General features: G+C 39.5%; 1 protein-coding gene across 1 annotated transcript in view; it reads left to right on the forward strand.

The window, feature by feature from the left end:
- Nucleotides 1–4,642: 4,642 nt before the first annotated feature.
- dstyk (dual serine/threonine and tyrosine protein kinase) overlaps nucleotides 4,643–15,579 on the forward strand; it is an 87,008-nt gene continuing 76,071 nt past the window's right edge. The window contains exons 1-2 of the mRNA XM_084316284.1: nucleotides 4,643–5,708; nucleotides 7,435–7,844. Of these exons, the coding sequence (XP_084172410.1) occupies nucleotides 5,516–5,708; nucleotides 7,435–7,844 (603 nt within the window). The 5' untranslated portion in view covers nucleotides 4,643–5,515. The remainder of the gene's footprint in view (nucleotides 5,709–7,434; nucleotides 7,845–15,579) is intronic.

The raw sequence follows: 15,579 nt of genomic DNA on the forward strand, positions 1-15,579 counted from the left end.
TTTACTGTGTACTTTTTGAGTAATTTGAGTTTCAAAGTCCCCAGAATCAGCATTTTCGACTAACTTTGATGTGGGATAAAAAAAGATTTCCCCATAAGCACTTTATGAAACTGCCATGGTTGTACTTAGTACCTCTTAGACTACTTGTACAAATTATATGAAATATTTTTACTGTGTACTTTTTGAGTAATTTCAGTTTAAAAGTCCTCAGAATCAGCATTTTCGACTAACTTTGATGTGGGATAAAAAAAGATTTTCCCATAAGCACTTTATGAAACTGCCATGGTTGTACTTAGTACCTCTTAGACTACTTGTACAAATTATATGAAATATTTTTACTGTGTACTTTTTGAGTAATTTCAGTTTTAAAGTCCTCAGAATCAGCATTTTCGACTAACTTTGATGTGGGATAAAAAAAGATTTTTCCATAAGCACTTTATGAAACTGCCATGGTTGTACTTAGTACCTCTTAGACTACTTGTACAAATTATATGAAATATTTTTACTGTGTACTTTTTGAGTAATTTGAGTTTCAAAGTCCCCAGAATCAGCATTTTCGACTAACTTTGATGTGGGATAAAAAAAGATTTTCCCATAAGCACTTTATGAAACTGCCATGGTTGTACTTAGTACCTCTTAGACTACCTGTACAAATTATATGAAATATTTTTACTGTGTACTTTTTGAGTAATTTGAGTTTCAAAGTCCCCAGAATCAGCATTTTCGACTAACTTTGATGTGGGATAAAAAAAGATTTTCCCATAAGCACTTTATGAAACTGCCATGGTTGTACTTAGTACCTCTTAGACTACTTGTACAAATTATATGAAATATTTTTACTGTGTACTTTTTGAGTAATTTCAGTTTCAAAGTCCTCAGAATCAGCATTTTCGACTAACTTTGATGTTGGATAAAAACAATTCTTCCCATAAGCACTTTATGAAACTGCCATGGTTGTACTTAGTACCTCTTAGACTACCTGTACAAATTATATGAAATATTTTTACTGTGTACTTTTTGAGTAATTTGAGTTTCAAAGTCCCCAGAATCAGCATTTTCGACTAACTTTGATGTGGGATAAAAAAAGATTTCCCCATAAGCACTTTATGAAACTGCCATGGTTGTACTTAGTACCTCTTAGACTACTTGTACAAATTATATGAAATATTTTTACTGTGTACTTTTTGAGTAATTTCAGTTTAAAAGTCCTCAGAATCAGCATTTTCGACTAACTTTGATGTGGGATAAAAAAAGATTTTCCCATAAGCACTTTATGAAACTGCCATGGTTGTACTTAGTACCTCTTAGACTACTTGTACAAATTATATGAAATATTTTTACTGTGTACTTTTTGAGTAATTTCAGTTTTAAAGTCCTCAGAATCAGCATTTTCGACTAACTTTGATGTGGGATAAAAAAAGATTTTTCCATAAGCACTTTATGAAACTGCCATGGTTGTACTTAGTACCTCTTAGACTACTTGTACAAATTATATGAAATATTTTTACTGTGTACTTTTTGAGTAATTTGAGTTTCAAAGTCCCCAGAATCAGCATTTTCGACTAACTTTGATGTGGGATAAAAAAAGATTTTCCCATAAGCACTTTATGAAACTGCCATGGTTGTACTTAGTACCTCTTAGACTACCTGTACAAATTATATGAAATATTTTTACTGTGTACTTTTTGAGTAATTTGAGTTTCAAAGTCCCCAGAATCAGCATTTTCGACTAACTTTGATGTGGGATAAAAAAAGATTTTCCCATAAGCACTTTATGAAACTGCCATGGTTGTACTTAGTACCTCTTAGACTACTTGTACAAATTATATGAAATATTTTTACTGTGTACTTTTTGAGTAATTTGAGTTTCAAAGTCCCCAGAATCAGCATTTTCGACTAACTTTGATGTGGGATAAAAAAAGATTTTCCCATAAGCACTTTATGAAACTGCCATGGTTGTACTTAGTACCTCTTAGACTTCTTGTACAAATTATATGAAATTTCATATAATTTGTACAAGTAGTCTAAGAGGTACTAAGTACAACCATGGCAGTTTCATAAAGTGCTTATGGGAAAATCTTTTTTTATCCCACATCAAAGTTAGTCGAAAATGCTGATTCTGGGGACTTTGAAACTCAAATTACTCAAAAAGTACACAGTAAAAATATTTCATATAATTTGTACAAGTAGTCTAAGAGGTACTAAGTACAACCATGGCAGTTTCATAAAGTGCTTATGGGAAAATCTTTTTTTATCCCACATCAAAGTTAGTCGAAAATGCTGATTCTGGGGACTTTGAAACTCAAATTACTCAAAAAGTACACAGTAAAAATATTTCATATAATTTGTACAAGTAGTCTAAGAGGTACTAAGTACAACCATGGCAGTTTCATAAAGTGCTTATGGGAAAATCTTTTTTTATCCCACATCAAAGTTAGTCGAAAATGCTGATTCTGGGGACTTTGAAACTCAAATTACTCAAAAAGTACACAGTAAAAATATTTCATATAATTTGTACAGGTAGTCTAAGAGGTACTAAGTACAACCATGGCAGTTTCATAAAGTGCTTATGGGAAGAATTGTTTTTATCCCACATCAAAGTTAGTCGAAAATGCTGATTCTGAGGACTTTGAAACTCAAATTACTCAAAAAGTACACAGTAAAAATATTTCATATAATTTGTACAAGTAGTCTAAGAGGTACTAAGTACAACCATGGCAGTTTCATAAAGTGCTTATGGGAAAATCTTTTTTTATCCCACATCAAAGTTAGTCGAAAATGCTGATTCTGGGGACTTTGAAACTCAAATTACTCAAAAAGTACACAGTAAAAATATTTCATATAATTTGTACAAGTAGTCTAAGAGGTACTAAGTACAACCATGGCAGTTTCATAAAGTGCTTATGGGAAGAATTGTTTTTATCCAACATCAAAGTTAGTCGAAAATGCTGATTCTGAGGACTTTGAAACTGAAATTACTCAAAAAGTACACAGTAAAAATATTTCATATAATTTGTACAAGTAGTCTAAGAGGTACTAAGTACAACCATGGCAGTTTCATAAAGTGCTTATGGGAAAATCTTTTTTTATCCCACATCAAAGTTAGTCGAAAATGCTGATTCTGAGGACTTTAAAACTGAAATTACTCAAAAAGTACACAGTAAAAATATTTCATATAATTTGTACAAGTAGTCTAAGAGGTACTAAGTACAACCATGGCAGTTTCATAAAGTGCTTATGGGAAAATCTTTTTTTATCCCACATCAAAGTTAGTCGAAAATGCTGATTCTGGGGACTTTGAAACTCAAATTACTCAAAAAGTACACAGTAAAAATATTTCATATAATTTGTACAGGTAGTCTAAGAGGTACTAAGTACAACCATGGCAGTTTCATAAAGTGCTTATGGGAAGAATTGTTTTTATCCAACATCAAAGTTAGTCGAAAATGCTGATTCTGAGGACTTTGAAACTGAAATTACTCAAAAAGTACACAGTAAAAATATTTCATATAATTTGTACAAGTAGTCTAAGAGGTACTAAGTACAACCATGGCAGTTTCATAAAGTGCTTATGGGAAAATCTTTTTTTATCCCACATCAAAGTTAGTCGAAAATGCTGATTCTGAGGACTTTAAAACTGAAATTACTCAAAAAGTACACAGTAAAAATATTTCATATAATTTGTACAAGTAGTCTAAGAGGTACTAAGTACAACCATGGCAGTTTCATAAAGTGTTTATGTGAAAATCTTTTTTTATCCCACATCAAAGTTAGTCGAAAATGCTGATTCTGAGGACTTTGAAACTCAAATTACTCAAAAAGTACACAGTAAAAATATTTCATATAATTTGTACAAGTAGTCTAAGAGGTACTAAGTACAACCATGGCAGTTTCATAAAGTGCTTATGGGAAAATCTTTTTTTATCCCACATCAAAGTTAGTCGAAAATACTCATTGTTCTATAAAAAGGACTTTGAAACTCAAATTACTCAAAGTACACAGTAAAAGTAGTTAATATTATTTGTGCAAGTAGTCTTGAGAAGTATTAAGTACAAACATGGCAGTGTAATAAACTACGTATGAAATAATAGAAATGAACCACATGCCATCCTTTACTTTGAAATCCTCACCGGAAGTGTTCCTCTGTGGAATTGTCTGTAGCTTTAGTTTAGTGGTCGAATATACTGCGCGTCCTATTGATTCGATGTTCAATAATACTGCACATACGAAACGTCCTATTGATTAGACTAAACGTCCTATTGATTCGATGCGCATTCAATGTCATATTAAGTATTTCTGTAAGATCTACTTGTGAGACTGTGTTCAAAAGTCACGTCGGTTCATTACAACAGCGTCCCAGGCTTGTTTTAATGCATTACCGTAAACCTGGAACTAATCGCGCACTCGAAAAACAAGAGCGGCTGATTTGACCACGCAAAAGCAAAAGACGGCTCACTTGACCGCAGTCAATCACCTCCCTGATTTCAATGTAACGCGGAAGTGTAGTGGTCTATGTTGGGAAATTAGCCTACCTCTAAATGTGCCTACATGTCCCAGAATGCTGCGCTTCTACAGACTGACCCTCCCCTCCCTGACCCTCCCTTCACTTGTTGAGTACTTTTCTGCTCTGATTTGATTGCCTGTGTGTGATGTGATGTGACACATACAAAGCAACGACCCAATATATTTACCCGAACCATCAGCATCACCACAAACAAACATCAGAACATTCATTTGTGGACCTCATTCGTTGACGTTGAAGATGTTGTCTGAAAGCTTCGTTGGATCAAGGCCAGTTTATGAAGAAATTTTCCAAGGAACCCCGGGAAAACAGTAACTAACGTTGCAATTGTTGTGGACAGTGACTATAGAGGCCACTGTCACTTAGAGGCGAGTCACATTCGGCTGTTTATGCGGAAAAACGATGGCCGGGACTGCTTTCGTGAAGTGAGTGGGCATGTTGCTGTACCAAGACAAGGCGAGGATCCGGAGATTCATGCTGGCTAGCTAGCCCACCTAGCTTTCTGCTAGCTAGCCATAAACAACACTGACACTTGACTTCACTGGCGTTTTATCTCCAGGCACTTATTTGAAACGGTCTAGCTAGTTGGCAAATAGCTGCTCGTTTCGATAGCTACTTTTATTTCTTAAACATCTTCACATGGGCCAACATTAGTCCCGTTAAGTAGCAAACTTTCGCCAGCTGTGCAGCAGGTCAGACCGATGCCATCCAGACGCTTTGCCTTTATTCACTGGAGACCTCGGGGACCGCCGTGGCTGCTGTCGCACACTAACGGGGATTAGGCTACACACTAGAACCATTACTTTTTAAAACACAAAGATAACATGAAACTTTAGTTATCAGATAGACCAAGTGACTCACTGACATTTAAATTAATTAAGTGTATTTGACCATCTCCCAGCCAACACGTCTGCAAGGCTACCAGCGGTGACCTGTCCAGACTTGAACAGAGCTGCTGGTCGAAGCAGGTGACGCCGACTACTTGCCACCGTCATGGAGGGGAATCATCAGAAAACGACCCCTTTAGCTCGAGAATTAACACGGATATTAAGCAGCTACAACAAGCACTCCATACAACTGAAAAAGAATCTGAAAGAGACTAACATATTCTTCCGGGAGATCAGACAGAACTATAGCAATGCCTGTGCGTCGCTCGTCAGCGCGGATGGAACTCCATTTGAGGCAGGTAAGTTTCAGCACCTGTCACAGGCAGCGTCCGAGAATATAACTACAGTAGGCTGGCATACATGTCACAACAAAGGTACACATTTATTAAACGTTTTCATCAAGATCATTCCACCAACGCTGCCTGACTAGCAAGGATGATGGAAAATCTAGTTGATTTTATGCGTTTCTTTAACTAATCTGCCAAGGGATTTCTTTGCCAACACTTCAGCTGGAAAAAATGCATTCATTGGGGTTTGGGAAAACAAGAGATTAAGGCCCCTCTTAAAAGCATGAGCAGACTAAGTGCACCAAATATGTTAAGATCTATGCTCATGAACAGCTAGAGCTTCACTAGTGAACCTGGGATTCTCATGTCAGACATGTAATTTTCTACATGTAGTAGAGTGTTCTATATTCATCAGGGACATTTCCAAAGAAAGGTAGCCTACCACCAGGCCATGGCCAACTTAAAATATCTTGTAGGCCAATATTTAGAGTGATTGTGATGCCTAACCTATTGTTATGAATCCTGGCATGCCTAATGTTTTACTTCACAGAGTAATGCAAGTTCTACTGAAGACTGTTTGAACAATTTTAGTCATACATCTACCATCCCATGGGAAAGGTAGATGTAGGCTAACTAACCCTATCTTGGTCTCACACCATGCTGTTCTGCTACTTATCTGTGTCGAAAACTGATTTTACACACAGGATGACGACACTGATCTCAATGATATTATGGTTTTATAGTATTTGTTCTGCATCTCGGCTACAGTGTGTGTACTGTGTACAGCTTATGCTACCAGTGCTGCTGTACAGAACAAAGACAAATCTAAGGTTTTCTTGTTGAAGTCGAAGGAACAAACAATGTTAAGCTTAAAAGTAGGATTAATTGACAAATTAAACCAGACCCTTCACGCCACATTTCATGGGCAAACCGAGCTGGCTAACCTGATTTCTCTTGCACATGTTTTGGCTAGGCCTATTTATCTGTGCTAAAATGCAGCAACATCACATGACACAGCGGGATCATGAAATAGCTCTCCATTTATGATTCAGATAGACCCCACTGTACTGTAGATCTGATAATACAGCCTCCTGGTGACACTGAGGTTATTTAATGTAGCCTATCCCCTCTCAACATGTTTCACACTGTAGGACATCTAGCACAAGTTGGGCTAAGCTTCAGTGTATCACGTTAGATACAAATCAAGTGGAGAATGGTGCAAGTAGCAGGGTAATACCAGATTAGGCTAATGGTTTCAGTGAAAGACTGGACAGAATGAGAGAGAGAGGGTGTGTTACTGCACATAGACCAGAACGCTGCTGGCTGCTGTTCTTTGTCTGTTGTATAACTGCTTGGGACTGTGACTTGGCATAATTGTGGATTATGTCCATTTCCTGCAAATAATAAGGTTGAATTGGGTCTTCTGTTTGTTCTCTAAGCCTCAAGGTTACGTCAGAAAAAAAGGCCCATGGAAAGATACCAGATAGCTAATGTGATAACTGGGGGAGCATTTTCTATGTCTTTTAATATAAGGCTCAATGGAGTTCATCACTTGGCTATGTCTTTTTAATATAAGACTCAATGTTGAAATTCTCAAAGATTAATATGCCAATGCCAAGACATCATCAAGTTGATCAGTAATAAATGGGGCAAAAGTTGTGACATATAGGAGGCAACCAATTCTATTCCCAATAAACTACTTAACATGTCACCTCTTTTCCCCTGTCCATCCCCCTAGGCCAGCTTAGCTCCATCTCTTTCTCTAGCCAAGAAGAAGATTTCCTACGCAACACGGTGGGAGCAGCCCCTTACATCCTGGTACTGGGCCAGGACTGTGCCGCCCGCTACCAACTGCTGAATTGTCTCCTCGGGGAGAGACTTCTACCACTGGGCCCTGAGGCTGGGGAGGCTTGTGATGGGGTCCAGGGGACAGCCTGCAAGAGGAGGAAGCTGTGTTTCACACATGGGAGGCAGACGCGACTCAGCCTGGCACTGCCTGGCCAGTATGAGTTGGTACACCAGCTGGCAGCCAACTGTGGCCGCTGGGACACTGTGCCCCGGGAGGATCTGGAGATCCACGAGGAGTGTGAGGACCCAGCTCACAGGCTAGCAGAGCTGGAGATCACCCTACACCACCCACTGTTACAGGTAGGCTGAGATTCAATGGGGCAGTTCAGACATCTGAATTGTAATGTGCGGTCAATCAGTTTATTCTCTGGTGTATTCCCCTGTCTGCACCTGGAGCTCTTAGTTGAGTGTGTTAAACCTGGTTCGTTTAGCCTCTTTGTGCGGTTTGTTTGGGCAGGTGTGAACTAGGGTTGGGCAATTAATCGAAAAAAAATCACAATCTCGATTCATAGACCTATGCAATCTAATTTCTAAGTTAGGACGTTTTTTTTGTATAAAAAAAAGAAAACGTATACAATTTATTTTTATTTTTACTTTACTTTTTAAATGATTTTATTGAAAAAATAAGAACAGTGAGAGAATCGTGATCTTAATTCTAAGAGAGAAATTCACATTTTAGCAAGAATCGCCCAGCCCTAGTGTGAACACAGCAATTACACTCGAGTGTAGCACCAGAAAAAACAGATCGAGACCTTGTTCAAGAGGCCATAACCAAAACAACCAGACCGAGACCTTGTTGAAGAGGCCATAACCAAAACAACCAGATCAAGACCTTGTTTAAGAGGCCATAACCAAAACAACTAGATCGAGACCTTGTTGAAGAGGTCATAAACAAAGCAACCAGATCAAGACCTTGTTCAAGAGGCCATAACCAAAACAACCAGACCGAGACCATGTTGAAGAGGCCATAACCAAAACAACCAGATCAAGACCTTGTTTAAGAGGCCATAACCAAAACAACTAGATCGAGACCTTGTTGACGAGGTCATAAACAAAGCAACCAGATCGAGACCTTGTTGAAGAGGCCATAAACAAAGCAACCAGATCAAGACCTTGTTGAAGAGGCCATAACCAAAACAACTAGATCAAGACCTTGTTTAAGAGGCCATAACCAAAGCAACCAGATCAAGACCTTGTTTAAGAGGTCATAACCAAAACAACCAGACCGAGACCTTGTTGAAGAGGTCATAAACAAAACAACCAGATCAAGACCTTGTTGAAGAGGCCATAACCAAAGCAACCAGATCAAGACCTTGTTTAAGAGGCCATAACCAAAACAACCAGATCAAGACCTTGTTGAAGAGGCCATAACCAAAACAACCAGATCGAGACCTTGTTGAAGAGGCCATAACCAAAGCAACCAGATCAAGACCTTGTTGAAGAGGCCATAACCAAAACAACTAGATCAAGACCTTGTTGAAGATGTGGTCTTGGCCCGGTTCATTTGAGATGGGAAAGTAACTGCACCAAAAGCAGGAAAAGACCTGAAAAACCTTCATTTAATCAAGTTGATTGGGCAGTTTTTGTTGACACTTCCCGTATATTTCCATCATAACATTATTATTTTAGCAGCTGGTGATTAAAAAATAGCCAAATAATGTCATGATACTATTGCATATGTGTAATTCAGGTTACAGTTGTCTGGACAGTGGCACATTCATTTCTGACAGTGAATTGGAAAACTTATAGTATTTAATTTGTGCAACAAGCCAAGGTGGAGATCACATAATTTTTTTTGTCCATATAAATAATCTGCCATTGACCAAAGAAGATTTAAATTGAGTTAGTTTAGTATAATGACATGAATGAAACCAGGCTTTGTATGGGCGATATGTGTTGTCCGATTACATTGAGAAACCGTCTTATCATCGTCATACACTACGCTTAATTATTCCTGCACTTCTTGGCAACCCAGAGTAAATGGACATCAAGACTGTATAAATCGGTGGTGTTGCTCTATTTCTTCTGTGACCAAGTGTTGGTGAGGTTGGATATTCCAACAGCGAGGACTCTCATTGGTTGAGTGTAACGCGTGGGAGGATCACACTACCTCACCCAGATCCCTTCCTCGCTGAGCAGGCGCCCCGACCGACCTGTAGGAGTCACTGTTTACAACGACCAGGACCCACCCCACCGGCTTCCCACCCGCTGACACTGCCAATTGTGTCAGTATAGACGACCGACCAAGCCGGAGGTACCGCTGGCAGCTGGATTCGATCCCACTGTCTCTGCGGTGGTAGGCAGACGCTTAGTCCGCTGCGCTACCCCTGGTTTTCATAGTTTTTCAAAACAAAAAAAGGATCTGTATTTGATCAGGCTTAATATAGCCGATACCGATTAGTTAAATATGTACAGATCGGGACATCCCTGCTTTTACAGCCAAGAAATACAACAAATACTCAGGTAATGTCTAATGTTAGTCCTTGTATCAAGAGCTCAGTCAACCAACTAGAGAATGGAAACATGTCTATTTCCATTTCTTGTTTTTGGTGGTGGGGCCACCCATTTATTTCCACTTGGATCGCTGATGTGAGCCTTTAACTAGATTGGGTTTTTGATGCTATTAATGTAAATGGCATTTTTTTTTTTTTTTTTTAATCTTTTTCCCCCTCCTTTTTTTCCGATTTTCTCCCATCCCACCCTTCCTGGTTGTTGCGCACTTTCCCCTACTGTTGGTCCGAGAGACCGGAGACTGTCACATGCTTTCCTCCGACGCATGTGCAGCCAGCCGGTAGGCCAGCCTGGCCGCGCAGATTCTCACCGGGGAGAGTGTAGCGTGTGGGAGGCCGCACTATCTCTCCCTAGATCCTACCCTTGCTGAGCAGGCGCCCCGTCCGAACTGTAGGGGTTGCTGTCCACAACGCCCAGGACCCACCCTTCAGCTTTCCCACCCTCTAATACTGCCAATTGTATTAGTGTGAACGACCAGCCAAGCTGATAGCAACGGCGGGAGCTGGACTCGAACACGCGAATCCAGCATCTCCAGCGTTGGTGACGAACGCAATCTCCGCTACGCCACCTGATTGCCTTGTAAATGGCATCTTTGATTTGGACTCTTCTTGTATTGGACAGAATTGTAAGATGTAGGGTGACCAAATCCACAGTAAAGTAATACTGAATACCTGTGTAAAAGTATTGTTTACGCTTTATGTTTACGTATAAAGCGTTTGATCTAAATACAACCATTTAGATTAGCTAATTTATTAAAGCATAGTAGACCAAAGGTGATGGCAGACCAACACGGCTCAGTAGCGTTGGCGTTTCAGTCACACTGGAAGTGCCTGACAGGCAAGATCCAACCATTCATCCAACATTGCTTCACCTATTTGTAATTTTGCCCAATAGTGATGAAAATAAATACAAAATTAGGCTATATCTGGTTTAATTATTCTATGTTTGTGGTTTGATATTTTTAATGGTTGGATCTTTAGGTTTTGGAAGATATGTCTCATGACATTTAATTAACTATGATCATAGGGTGATGTATGGGTAAATTGGGGCAAATAGCTAAGCAGCAGAAACACTGTAGAATGGAACATAAATTGTAGGCTGATCAGTCATGTCTTCATAGTTGTTACTGGGTGCGTTTAACATTAGCCTACCTCTCCCAAAACATAATTAGGTAAATCTGAGACAAAGGTTTCAGCACCATGAAGCATTGAAGCACGGTGCACCATTTAGGCCTTTTGATGACTTAATATTTCTTGCTGGACCGTGGAGCCTTCTGATGAAGAGCATCTTCATAAAATTTTGATATTTAGCATTTCACATGAGTTTATTGAAATGTGGAACATTCTCCTCTGTTGCGGTACACGGGACAAAGGGCTACAATGTGGGACTGTCCTGCACAAATCAGAACATTTGGTCACCCTAGTGAGATATAGGCTATTTTTCATTGTTCTCTCTTGTTAGAAATGGCTTATTACTCTCACACATGGCTTAGCTGGCATACAGATTACTGAATTAATTGAGCAGATTATTCCCTGTGTTTTTCAGCCCTTTCCTTACCTGACCTGTGGTACTGTTGAAGTATGGCCATTTTAGAATTTGCTTTTGTTCTGCAGTATTTGCTTTTCCTCTCTGATAAACATATCAATAGGTGAGGGTTGATGTCACCAGTCACTAGGAAGATGTTGTGTCGTAGTGATAGTCAGATTGGACTCCAGCCAGTAGGACCTGATGTTCACACTGGCTTGTTGGGTGAATTGATTTGCTTTGGTCTCAGGATTGTAGTCATTCCTTGTCATGCGTGAAGCATGGACAATTTTGTTTTAATCCTTTAGACAAAAGCCTAACATAGCAGGTCGCGGAAGCCAAGCCTCAGACAGCTTCAGAAACTAGGCGTAGGATTTCTTTGTAGGCTGAGCCCCCCAGCCCATCCCCCCTTACGTAATGGCCCTGGTCTGGTGCGATTCACATGACCAGGCCGCATAAAAAATCCAAACCCTTTGCTGTGAGGAAATCGCCATGGTTACAAGTTACAACTGAATCCTGGGGCATTGTTTGTTCATGTCATTGTAGGACATTTTATATGCAAAAAAACATTTAGCTATTTTAATGTTTTATTTTTTAAGCCTCCAAGTCCGGGACTTAGAGTCCTATGTCGGCTACTGAAGTGTGGTCACATCTTTCTGAGCTACCATAATAACACTATATATCCCAGATCTATTAACTCCAGTGTTTACAAACAATGCAAACATAAGCATTCACACCATATCATTTAAAAAATTCACTTGGGAGGTGATAAGTAATCACATTCTGTTAGCCCTTTTATATAACACTCAGTCCATTGGTTTGAGAATGAAGAGTTGTCTTAAGTCCTGTTTTGAAAATCTGATTACCCTTTTGTTTATGTTGGCCGTAAGAATTGGACTTTAAACAACTGAGTTGTTGTTTAGGAGACATGGGCCTACATTTAACTACATAACAAACCATACTGCTAAGAAATCAGACAATGCAACATGATGATAGAAGTGCTGCATCAGGGTCTGAGTGGGTAGTAATGACAATTGATGGTGGACAAAATAGCCTATACATTTAGAAGTAGAATGTCACTCAGAGAATGCTACAGCATATGTCGACCTATGAACCCTGCCCTCCATACAGACGGACACAAAGAGAGACAAAGACACAGAGATGCAATTACAATACCACCTTGCACTTAAGATTCTCAGGAAATGGCAAGCACCTTTGCGCCTCTTAATCCATAGACTAAAAATTTATATTTGTGAGCTTCCATAATCCATACAGAATGAACTGTGATCTGAGATGTGGAACCTGGCTGCTTTGATGATTGTTTCTTGGCAAGTCTCTTACCTTGACTGTTGGGGACAAGACGGTATATTGAATTTCAATATATTGCGATACAAGAAGGTGCCGATAATATGTATCCTGGCCTGGGTCAGAGAAATGTATTGCGATAATGACTACATTTTATTTAGTTGTAGTGTTACAGTGTAGTGTTACAGTGCCACCAGTTAGTTTGTACAGCCGAGGGATCGATCCATCTCTGGAAACGTTACAATGTCAACTAAATAATGGCAGCAGGCGGTAGTCAAATGCCTGACAAACCTGAGATGGGGAGATGCTCCATCTGCACTGAAATCATCAGGGTGGCAGCGTTTCGGCTTTCCCACATGTGTCGTGGTTATATCTAATCGTGAACCCTGTGTCGAATTGTGTTGTGAGATAAGAATGTCATCCCATCCCTATTGGCTGTACTTTGTAAACATTTTTGCTTGTTGTGTGCTGTGTTAAAATCTGATAAGGAGTCGGTTATTTAAAATCAGTCTGCACTCTGCAAACATGCTTGGTCTTTCAGATTTTAACAGTTTGCTCTGCGCTCGGTTGAGTGCAAATTTGATTGCTTGATTAAAAACTTTATTAACAGATTGCAAATGACTAGATTGTCTGGAGAAGTGGCAGAGGAGAGGGGAAAATATGTGGGGTTAAAGAGCAGAAAGACCGATATAAGAGCTAATCTGCATTACATTATTTAAACACTGGTATGCTCTGGGATAGACCGATATGGGCTTTTAGGGCCGAAAACCGATATTTAATTGTAGTACAGGGCTCGACATGAGCAGTGTGGCCCAACAGCATGTTTACAACCCCCCCCCCACCCCCAGGGTCAGTTGAATCACTTTCAGGTAAAACATTCACAGCAGAAATACAAGCACCAGGCGGTGTTAAAGGAACATGCCGACATTATGAGAAATGCGCTTACAGTCTTCTCCAGAGTCAGACAAGAAGATGGGTACCAATTTCCTCTCTGTGTATTCAGTAGAAAGATATTCGGCTGCAAGCTAGCCTAGCTTAGCACAAATGCATGGAAGCAGATATGGACCACTAGCCTAGCTTAAAACTTTAGCGTAGCTTAAGGGAGCCTAGCTTCCCTTAATTAAAGAATTTTCCATTTGCATGCATGAAACGGTTAACATTGGCTTTGATATGCTACACTTTTGAGCTACGATCAACTCTGAGAGAACCATGCTAATGTACTCCAATTTCTATTTAGTGTTAGGGGAGGGGTTAAAATTGTTAACTAGTCTAGAGTTAAAGACTCAAGTTAGTCTAGAGCCTTGACATGGTAAACAAATTAGCTCAAATGTCAGCATTATTTATGTGGAAGATCTATCTAGTATGGGAAGACCTCATTTACTTTAGCATTAATAGGTGCTATACAGATGTCTCTGGTTAGACTATAACGGTAGGCAATGTGCAGCCGGACAATAACAAACATATTAGCATACTACTTGTTAGAGTTGTACCGATACCAGTATCGGAAATGCTGCCGATACTGCCTAAAATGCTGGTATCGGCGAGTACCCTCTAATTCTGCGCTCCGATACCATATGACGTAATTTATCAACAACACTGCGGTCTGCTGAGTGAGCATTATAAAACAAACGTGTTTTTAACCGACCGTGAATTAAAGTGTCAATGCTGTTTGTCATTTTAACAGCAGATACTTTCTTAAATGCCATCATCCCGACAGAGCGGTATTGACGGGGAGCTCTGATGCGTTCGCTTGGTGGTGTTATTAGCATTGAACAGCTAACCGAAAGCTAGCTTTAACGTTACCTTGGCTAAAGTTGGGGCTATTCATAATCCAGCAATAATGGCTGCAGACCTGCAAGCAAAGTACAGCAAGTTGGCAAAGGAGTATTACAACGTAAATCACATTTTCACCAGTAGAGTTAGTCTTTCCATCTACCGGTAGCTCATGCTAGTGGTCGACCACCTCGCATACACAATTAATGACATGTTGCGGACAGCCATATCGGTGACAATGTTTAGCTTTTAGTGCCAAATGATAAGAGTCTGAGGCGGAGTCTCAAAAGAGAATGTTGAATATTTATTGTGCAAAAATCACAACAGAGCCTCTGCTACTTAAACGGAGCCTTGTGGAAGCAAGTGCAGCAACGAATAATGTCCGTGTGGAACTAATGTGCCAACAACCTTTCCGTGGGTGAACTCATTGAGATAGTTTTCAATTACTGATACTAATCTATACAATCACCTGTTGTTGAATAAATACCATTACTTTATAGTTATTACTAAAAAACAGTATATATAAAACGGTAGCTGTATACATTTTTTATTTTTTTTTTATAATTTATCTAATTTTTTTTTTAATTTTTTTTAAATGTATGCACTGGTATCGGATCAGTATCGGTATCGGCCGATACCCAAAGCTTAGGTATCGGAATCGGATCGGGAAGGAAAAAATGGTATCGGAACATCTCTACTACTTGTGCATGGCAGATCATGTTTGCTATCCCTCTAAAACAGATGCTCAGCAAAGGCTAACGGTAGCATTAACCTCATAATACTATTGAACAACTTGAACACAACCCCTTGCTAGTCCTTGACTGTGTTATGTAGCATTAAAGCTAGTTAGCAGTGATAGCTCTATGTAAAGTTAGCCAGCCGGGTAAAAATAGGATTAGGAGGTTAACGCTACCATGTCTGT

The sequence above is a fragment of the Notolepis coatsorum genome (assembly GCF_963971535.1).
Source record: "Notolepis coatsorum genome assembly, chromosome: 6".
In the NCBI taxonomy this organism is placed as follows: Eukaryota; Metazoa; Chordata; class Actinopteri; order Aulopiformes; family Paralepididae; genus Notolepis; species Notolepis coatsorum.